Source organism: Nicotiana sylvestris, chromosome 2, assembly GCF_000393655.2.
Source record: "Nicotiana sylvestris chromosome 2, ASM39365v2, whole genome shotgun sequence".
Classification (NCBI taxonomy): Eukaryota; Viridiplantae; Streptophyta; class Magnoliopsida; order Solanales; family Solanaceae; genus Nicotiana; species Nicotiana sylvestris.
The window spans coordinates 71,779,878-71,790,421 of NC_091058.1; the positions used below are offsets into that span (position 1 = coordinate 71,779,878).

General features: G+C 37.0%; 1 protein-coding gene across 1 annotated transcript; it reads right to left on the reverse strand.

The window, feature by feature from the left end:
• Positions 1-68: 68 nt before the first annotated feature.
• LOC104232545 (protein STRICTOSIDINE SYNTHASE-LIKE 6-like) lies at positions 69-4,706 on the reverse strand. Its single transcript, XM_009785772.2, has 4 exons — positions 4,076-4,706; positions 816-1,126; positions 595-727; positions 69-523 (listed from the first exon to the last, which is right to left on the reverse strand). Exons 1-4 carry the CDS (start codon positions 4,508-4,510, stop codon positions 245-247), a joined length of 1,158 nt encoding a protein of 385 aa, XP_009784074.1. The 5' UTR covers positions 4,511-4,706; the 3' UTR covers positions 69-244.
• Positions 4,707-10,544: the final 5,838 nt, after the last annotated feature.

The window sequence follows — 10,544 nt, forward strand, 5'->3', positions numbered from 1 at the left end:
TATTTGTGTTTTATTAATCTTGCTCCTGCAGCTTTTATCAGATATCTGAGGAAGTCAGATCGAGCATAAACTCCAAGAAATCTCATAAAATATTATTAGCAGAAGAAAACTCATAAACTATTAAACATTCTATTAGAGTATGGAGCTGAAAAATAACCTTTTACAGCATGTCTTATGTAGTTTGTCTCTAGAGGATGATGACCCTAGTTCTATTTGGTGGTTGCAGCGCAAAAAAAACTGTGTTTTATGAAGTATGAACTGCAGGATTTTGTTTCAGATTGAGGCGAAGCATGAAAGGAGACTTTACAGAACCACAGTACAAATGATCACCAATCTTTGTGGCGCTTGACACCATTGTCAAGTCCTGATCATAATAGTGTTCAACCGGATTTCCTTGTAAATCAACAGATACAACACCCCCATTTTTCTCTGCATGAGGCTGACCAACATACTTCACCATTATAGCCATTATCTTTCTGATGAATGGGTATCTTTGTGCCAAGTCCCATGAATATGTCTTCGCCTGTGAAGTAATTATCAGCAAAAATATACTACTGAATATGCTCATGACAAACACTAGCATATTCAACTTACTGTGGCAAATGCAATCCAATAATGACTGTCACCATCGTAACGAATGTTGTCAGGATATCCAGGCAAATTCTCAACAAACACATCCACCGATCCTTTTCTTTCACCTTTTACGTAGTATTTCTTGCATATCCTCCTACAATTTATAACCATTGGAAATAGAAATAATTGAACAGAAAATCAAGGTGCCCGCTAAAGAAATACTAAAAGAATTGAAGACTTACAAAGGGGTTTCACAAAAAATAACAAAATTTTGATCTGGAGAGACTGCAACACCATTAGCAAAATACAGGTCGCGAAGTAGCGTTTTGGTCTGTTTAGTTAATGGATCATAACTTAACAATCTGCCGTAAGGTCTGCCTTCAAGAAAATCATAAATATAGTCCTTGAATTTGTATTTGTAGGAAGCATCCGAGAAGTATATCATGCCATCCTCTGCAATGTCTACGGCGTCTGCCAATTTGAATTTCAGACCTTCAGCTTCCTCTGTTAGCACTTTAACTTCACCCTCTGAAGTAACGTTGAGTAGTAAGCCCTGTCCAACATTCCCTCTAAACAATTATATGAGGTTATGCTGAGAGCAAACTGATCTTATGCTTCTTAGTACAGTCCCCAATTCAATATTGATCCTTAAAAACAAAAGGTTTATGAGTTTTCTTTAGTTTTCAAAGGATTCTTACAAATTTCGTGGTCTAAGTTTTTTCCAATTTTTTTTTTTTTTTTTTTTTTTTTTTTTGTATAGGTGATAGGAACATAGTACAAATTTTTTTTTCCTTTCAAAATTTTAAATATCATAACATAATGCTTGCTCAAAAGGGAGCTTTGGCGTAACTGATAAAGTTGTTATCATATAACTAGGAATCTCTAACCCCGCGCATAGCGGGAGCTTAGTGGATCGGGCTGTACTTTAATGCTGGCTCAATAGGTGCTCTAGTTCATCCAGAAGGGTTAAAAATACTCTGCCGACTCTGCAACCTGGAAAATGAAACTATCCAACATCTATTTTTTGGCTATGAGATAGCTGGTTTCATATGGAAAAAGCTATTGTTGTGGCAAGGTATTACCAGGGACAATTTGCAGTGGAAAGATGAGATCTGAAGGGCTGAAAGGGTGTGTAAAGGAAAAAGTGCAAGTGCTGGTGTTTATAGAGTCACTTTGGCGGCAGTTGTATACTAGTTATGCCCAGAGGCGGGTTCAAGATTTAAACTCTACAAGTTCAATCTTTAATTTCTTGCTACTGAACTCATTATCAGGGCCGACTCAACAAGATTGGGGGCCTAAAGCCAAGCTTCACAGAGAGGCCCTAGATTTTATTTTATTTTTACAAAAATAGAAAGATCATCATATATATTTTTATTAAATCTACTTTTCTAGTAATTTTACATGCAAAATCATTAATAATATCTTATAATCGATTTGTTCTAATAATTCCTTTCGAATTGATAATATATCTAATCCATTCAATCTCTCTTGGAACATTTGTTGATCTTAGATAAGATTTTATCAATTTTAATTTTGAAAAATTTCTTTCGATTGAGGCAATAGTTACGGGAACTTTAACATTATTCTATAAGCAATATATGTATTTAGAAAAGAATCAATATTTTTTTATTTGATTGGGTATTTAGATTAGATCATTATCTTCTACTTTTCTTATTTCTCTTAACACTTTTTATTCGAAAAATAAATCTAAACCATCAATATAAGAATAACTATTATGTTTTAAAGAAAATTCAAGGTTAAGACAATGTTTTTTTAGATTCTTAGTGATCTTAATTTTTTACCAATAAATAAGAAATCAAAAATATTTTAATATGTACGATTTTTTCAAAAAATAATATATAGAATACATCTTTTTAAAAAAAGCAGGGCCCCCAAAAAAGTTGGGGCCCGGAGCCATTGCTTTAGTGGCCTTATAATTCAGCCACCCCTGCTCATTATATAAGTTTATCTATAATTTATTGCGATTTTAGTGATTTTTTGCATATAAATTTATACCCGATGAACCCGATGTTATCGGGCTACGTACACCCCTGCTTATGGCAAGAGAGGAATAACAGGATCTTTCAGAACAAGGAGAAGACAACAGATGTTGTTATCAGATTGATCGTTCAAGAGGTTTATTTCAGAGCGAATCTAACCCCTAAGTTAGCAGCTTACATTCAACTGTTAAACTCATATCCTGTCTAGATTGCTAGTTTTGGTCATCCAGTATGTCTGTCTTAGGTGTGAGACATTAGAAGTCTTAGTTGATGCACGTTGAACTGGGGCTTGTTTGCCCAGTCTAGTGCAGTCGTTTTCTTTCTTTTGGTTTTGGCGCTGTAAATATTTCACAAGTTTGGTAACTAAAACACTTTAATTACCCAAAAAAAAAAAAAAAACTGTTTTCAGAACTCCACAGGCTAAGGGGTACTGAAATTTACTTATTTGAAGAAAAACTAATGGGACCTTAGTATAATTACTCTAAAATGGTGGGAGTTTTATATTTTGATAGTACTTATACTCGCTCTCCTCCAAATTTATGTGAAGGGATTTATGGTACGAGGGTCACGCCACTTAATTTTTAAAAATAAAATATATATATATTTAAAAAATAAAGTCCTATAAGTCAACATTGGCAATGATTCAAAATAGTTTTTTAAAAAAAAAAGTTTGAGAAATTTACGACCAAAGGAAAAACGGTCCGACTTTTCAAATAGTAATACTTCTCATGCAATGGGAGAGACAGAGAGGGACCAAAACAAAATACTGCACATGCAACTGATCCCATTATTTACAATACTTACAATTTAGTACTCCTCAATCTAGACAACACCCTTTTCTTATTAATCTGTTTAAAAAAGAATGACACATTTTTTACAATTAAAAATAATTTAATTTTAAACTTTTTATTTTTTCTCCGTTTTACTCTTAATAACTTTTTTTATAACCCCACAAATGTCATGGTCCCACAAAGTTTTTACCCCTTAGGGGTCGTTTGGTAGGACGCATTGGATAAAATAATGCATGCATTAGCTTTGTGTATTAATAATACCTTATTTGGTAGATATTTTGAACTTATGCATTAGTTATACATCCTATTTGGTATTATCATATGCATAACTAATGCATAGAAAATCATGGTATTAGCAATACAATGCTTTTTAATGCATGTATTAGCTTAGTTAAAGACGAAATTGTCCTTCAAAATTTATGCTTGATTAAAATGTGCTAGTTATTATATTAATGCAAGTTTAAAATAATCCAAATAGTGAGAAATAAAATTATATCTCTATATTTTTTTTTATAAATAAATATTTAGTTCTATATTACCATATAGGTAGACAAATCAAATATTTTTTTAAAAAACTTTTTCATACTTGTGGTCCAGGTGACTGAGTCATTTTTCTACCAGTAGTATACAGCTAAGCATCTCAACAACTCCAAAAAATTACGTGTAAAATATACCAAAAGAAAGGAAGATGACAAGAAGTCAACAACTAACCTTGTCTGCATCGGCTACGATAACTTCACCATAATGTCCTAGTGCAACTCCAAGTGGTCTACCGCCGGTGAAAACCCAGTCCTCCACCCTCGAATCCCCCACTGATTCATTAACTGTTACTCGTTTGACCCACCCATCAACACAGCCAGTGTATATAACTCCCCAATTCGGATCGTAAGCTACGTCTTCAGGTGACAATAGCTGGTCAACTCCGATCTTTTCTGAGCCGCGGAGCATCTGATTGTTGCGCTTTGGCACGACCATGGGTGGGTCGCTAGAGAGCACATGGGTTGGATAAGAAACCGGTTCGAAGGACTCGAGTTGGTAAACAACTACTCCTAGAATAACTGGTATTGATACTGAGATGAAAAGAGTGACAGGCCAAGAACTGGAAACAGTTCTTGTAGAAGAAGAAGTTGGGCTTGAGTTGGGCATGGCTAGTATGACTGCAAGTCGATAGCAGAGTTGCTCAGTTATGCAAGCAGATTAGGATTAACGTTGAGAAATTAACAGTATACAATTCGTCAGCAAAAGAGGAGGGATCTGAAGAGTGTAATTAGTTTACTCTTCCTCGTTAGCACTTAGCTTTCTTATATAGTATCAATATTATACTTCATTTGTTTCGATCTATGTGGGATTGTTTAAACATTATCACGACATTTCTGTGGCAGTAACAATATGTTATTAAAAATAAAAAAATTACAATTAAATTGTCTTCAACTATAAAAATATACTGTAATTTTTTTGGTTTAATAAGAAAATACTAACACATATAATGCCATGGATGGATTAACAAAACTAGTATTAGTATCCGCGCGATATGCGGACATGAAAACATTTTACAAATCTCATAGTGGATAACCTATTTTCTTTTTTTATATCCGTAATAACCAAACCCCTTGATTTTGACACTTGTATTATATTTTACGGTCAATATTAAAGAATACTAAACATGTAACGGTGTGATCTGTCTTGTTTGAGCACATTAAATTATATTATTTTAACAACATTCTTAATGTCACTTTATTTTTCATCTCAAATTCAAATAAGTCTTATTCTTCAACATTTTTAGACTGATCTTTTTTTTTCTTTTTTGGTCCTTGCTTATAATTTTTGCATTATTTGTTACTTAATATTGTTACACTGTAATATGTTCTTTTACTAGCTTATAAATTGACTTAATGCCTTATTTATTACCCTTTTAATAATCATCAATAAATTTATAATTTTTTTATTCTAGAAATTTAATATATTTTTACATTATTATCTCTTACTCAGATCTCATTCATCATTTAAATCTACTAATAGTTATTTTGAGTATTATTTAATAATTTAATTTATTTTATTGTTAAATAAATATTAAAATTAAAGTATGCTCGCATTATCTATCTTTTCCTGTTATACATTCTCTTCCCTACTAAGAAATTTTAATTAGCGTTTTACATATGCTCAAAATAATATCATATTTTATTTTAAAATATAACTTTGAATTAGTCTAAAATCTAAAACAAAAGTTCTTTTATAATATTTCAAATCTATTGAATTTTCTTATAAATATTTTTTTGCATTACGTGCATTTATTTTATTTTCTCTTTTAGTTTCAAAATATAAATTTGGCCTTTAATTTTTATTAGTTGTGATGATCTGATAGATTATCTTATGTTTTAAAACCTAATTCTAGGTTCTGAAGCCTTAAAACCCTCATTTTTGTCCTCCACAATTTACGTGTGCAGTCCACCGTGTTTTCGAAAAGCTTTTATGTTAAAAACTGAGAAAATAGGAAATTTTTCTTTGAAATCCATTTGAGTTGACTTCGGTCAATGTTTTGAGCAAACGGACCTGAATTCGTGTTTTGATGGTCCCGATGGGTCCGTACCATGATTTGAGACTTGGGTGTATGCCCAAAATCAAATTTGGAAGTCCATAGCCCGAGATATCGAACTTTACTGAAATTTGAAAGTTAAAGGTTTAATGAAATTGAGATGTTTGATCAATAGTTGATTTTTGGATATTGGGTCCGTATTTTGATTTCGGAATCCGGTATATGTCCAATACCATATTTATGACTTGTCGGTGAAATTTGGTGAGAAATGGAGTTGGTTTGACGTGATTCGGACGTCCGGTAGTGATAATAGAAGTTTCAAAGTTTTCTTTAGAATTCCATTTGATTTTGTGCTAAATTCGTAGTTCTAGGTGTTATTTAGGCAATTTGATCGCGCGAGCAAGTTCGTATGATATTTTTAGACTTGTCTACATGTTTAATTTGGAGCCCCGAGGGCTCGGGTGAGTTTCGAATATGCTACGGAGTGAAATTTGACTTGGAAAATGTTGCTGGTGTTTCAGATTTTATGCAAGCCTCTGATCTCGCATTTGCGAGATCAGGCATCACATTTGCGACCTCTGAGGGGTTTGCATTTGTGAGCTACTCATTGCAAATGCGAAGAGTAGCTGGGCTATCATATACTCGCATTTGCGAGGCTAAAGTTCGCGTTTGTGACTCAGTACTATTTTGAGAATCTTCGCATTTGCAAAAGAAAGACCGCATTTGCGAGGGGTACAGGGTTCGCATTTGCGGATGTTTTATCGCATTTGCGATCGCTGGGATTTCTGAAGGAGTTCGCAATTGCGACCTCTTTCTCGCAATTACGATGTTCGCAAATACAATTGCGAACATGACATCGCATTTGCAATATCTGCAGCTGGGTAATTATGACTTTCACCCATTCTTTAAATTTTCAAAATAAGAAAATCCTAGGGGCGATTTTTTCAAAATTCTTTATTCCTCAAATCATTGGTAAGTGATTCTATACTAGTTTCTTTCATTCTTTCACTACTGTTTCTAAGATTTCAACTTAAAATCTAGAGTTTTCATAGTGGAAATTGGGGGGTTTTGGTAGAATTAGGGATTTTGACCTCAAATTGAGCTCATATTCTAAAATAAATTACATAACCTGGCTCGGGGGTGAATAGGCAATCGGGGTTTGGTCCGAATTTCGGGTTTGGACCAAGCGAGCCCGAGTGTTGACTTTTGTTAACTTTTTCAATAATTACCTAAATTGAATTCTTTACAATCATGGGTAGTCCCTAAGGCTTAATTTGGATCGTTTGGTTGGTAATTTGCTAGATATTGTTGGTTCGGAGGCGTGTTTGAAAGGCAAAGCTATGGTTGAGCCTTGAGTGGTCTTTGGAGCGATATAAGTGTTTGTCTAACCTTGTCTTGAGGGAATTAGGAATCCTTGGAGTATGTGCTATGTGAATTTCATGTGAGCGGCGTATATGCAAAGTGACCAGTGCTTATACGCCGCCAGATTATCTGTTTTCCTGATTTACCGCTTTTCAGCAATTATTTTCTTTCCTGTCTTAACTGTTATATGCTCTAAATGATTTCCACGCTCAACTGCTACGTGTTAATCAATACTTTCTTCTGTTAATGATGTTAGCTCTTTTCATAGTTTCACGAATCCCTACTATTTGCTTAAATTGACTTGCTCGCACCGTTTAGTTATAAATTGCTAGGTCGGTCTCGCTGTGTAGTATTACTTGTGTAGATTCTTCTATTGTACAAGGTTTCCTTTTCGGTTCAATTTGACATTTATTGATCGTAAAGGTTTTGTGAATTGAACTATTGATTTGACTGTGTACATTGAGTGCTTGGTACTGATACGGTGAAATCGGGCTGCACGCCACAACAGGTGTAAATAAGGGTGGATTGATATGGTGGAATAATGGTGAATTTGTACTATACAGAGGGATCAAGTTGCACGCCGCAACAGGTGGAATAAGGGTGGATTGATGTTGCGAAATAAGGGTGAACTTTGATACTCATATTGATATATGGTTGGATCGGGTTGCGCGCCGCAACATATTTATATACATTATCTCTGTTGTTGATGCTATTGTGATGGAATAAGGGAGGATTATGTGTTGTCTGATGGAATAGGGTTGCACATCGCAACAACCTATATGTTTTAATTTCTTGAGTTGCATTGGTTTCCAATATTTTTATTTGAATTGTTAATGACTGGTAAATTTTGGGAGACACTGGTTTATTCTTAAGGTTGTGGTTATTATTTTCAGTTGGCTATTTAACTCTGTTCAGTATTCCCATTTTCTGTCATTATTATAGACTGCGTACAGGTTGTAGTGTAGGTGACCAGCGTTAGACTCAACATTACTTCGTCGAGGTTAAGCTCGTCACTTACCAGTACATGGGGCCGGTTGTACTGATACTATACTCTGCACACTGTGCAGATTTTGGAGTCGGTCCCAGTGGCGGCTACAAGAGAGCTCAGATTGGATAGCCTGTGGAAACTTGAGGTATAGTTTCTCAACGCCCGCAGCTCCTGAAGTCCCCGTCTTTATTTCTATTTAGCTGTATATTTTCATTCGGACAACTTTGTATTTATTTCAGACCCTTGTATGTATTACTCTAGAAGCTCGTGCACTTATGACACTGGGTTCAGGGATGTGTAGAAGATGTTTTACGATTTTAGCTTCCGCATTTATATTTGGATTATTGTAGTTAAATCAGTTCTTCTTTATTAATTAAGTTTAAATTGTAAAAAAGAGAGGATAAATTGTTCTAACATTGGCTTGCCTAGAAAGTGAAATGTTACACGCCATCACGGTCCCGACGGTGGGAATTCCGGATCATGACAAGTTGGTATCTGAGCACTAGGATACATAGGTCTCACGCGCAAACTTAGTAGAGTCTGGAGGATCGGTACGGAGACGTCTGTACTTGTCTTCCGGAGGCTATAGAGTTAGGAACAATTTCACTTTTATTCTTCTCTATCATGAAATATTATTCCATCATTGCTGATTGGACCCTTGTATTTTGTTCTCTCGCAGATGGCGAGAATGCATACCACATCTTCAGTTGTGCAGCAGCCAGAGCCCCCAGTGGCAGCTTCTACAAGGGGAAGAGGTCGAGGACGAGGCAAGGGCAGGGCTCAACCAGAGCTTGAGCACCAGCACCAGCAGCGGAGCCTCAGGTGAAGTTTGACGAGGAGGTTCTAGCACAGGCTGTGCCTGTCGGACCAACTCAGGTTCCGGAGGGGTTCATCGCACCCTAGTGCTTCAGCATGTTATGGTCCGTTTGGTGGGACTTATGAAGAGTGTGGCTCAAGCCGGTACATTTCCTATGGTACAAGCCGTGTCTCAAACTGAGGGGGAGGGGGAGCACAGACACCCGCTACTCATACTCCGGAGTAGATAGCTCCCCAGTTTTAGACTCCAGCAGCCCAACCAGTTGGGGTAGTTTAGCCGGGTGTTGCGACATAGGCTGGTGATGGATCAACAATGTCTTCTAAGGCTTTATGGAGATTGGACATATTTGCTAAGCTTTTTCCAGTTCACTTAAGTGGTGCATCTTCAGAGGACCCCCAGGATTATCTTAACAATTGTCATGAGGTGCTATGGAACATGGGTATAGTGGAGACCAATGGGGTCGATTTTGCTGCATTTCAGTTGTCGGATTCCGCTAAGAAATGATGGAGGGATTATGTGTTGACCAGACTAGCTGAGTCGCCTGCTCTTACTTGGGACCAATTTTCTTAGATATTTCTTGAGAAGTTCCTTCCTATCACTCAGATAGAGAGAGAGAGAGAGAGAGAGAGAGAGAGCTACTGCAGGCAGTTCAAGAACCTCTAGCAGGGTAACATGACCATCACCCAGTATGAGACCTGCTTTGTAAATCTAGCCCGACATGCTATTCTTCTGCTTCCTACTGAGAGAGAGAGAGAGAGAGAGAGAGAGAGGGTGAGGAGGTTTATTGAGGGACTCGCTCATCCTATCAAGTTTCAGATGGCCAAGGAGACCGAGAGTGAGATTTCTTTTCAGACGACTACCAATATCGCCAGACAGATCGAGGAATTTCACAGGAGAGAGGGCAGGGGTCAAATAAAAGGCCTCTCATTTTAGTGGTTTTACTAGTGCCTCATCTGGAGATAAGGGTACATTTTGTAAGGGTCATCCTCCTAGGCTATATCAGTCAGCGCTTCAGGCATCCCGCAGTGCTCTAGGGAGTCGTGGTCCTTATGTGCCTTATTCTGGGCAGCCAGCCTATAGTGCACCACGAGCTCTTATCAATGAACCTCCTATTAAGAGTTACTACCGTGGTCATCCGGTCCGTTCGGGCCAGTCTCAGTTTTAGCAGCCATAATACCGGGATAGATGTTATGAGTGTGGTGGTTTTAGGCATATCATGAGGACTTGTCCGAGATTATTGGGCGTCACATCACATCAGAGTTCTCATGCCATGATTCCGGGACCAGTTGCACCACTGCCTGCTCAGCCAGCTAGAGGTAGAGGTCAGACTGCTAGAGGTGGAGGTTAGGCTGTTAGAGGTGGAGGTCAAACAGCTAAAGGTGGAGGCCATCCAACAGGAAGCGGTCCTACAGATGTAGTTCAGAGTGGTGGGCCTAGCCTCGATGCTATGCCTTTCCAGCTAGCCCTGAGGCTGAGTTAT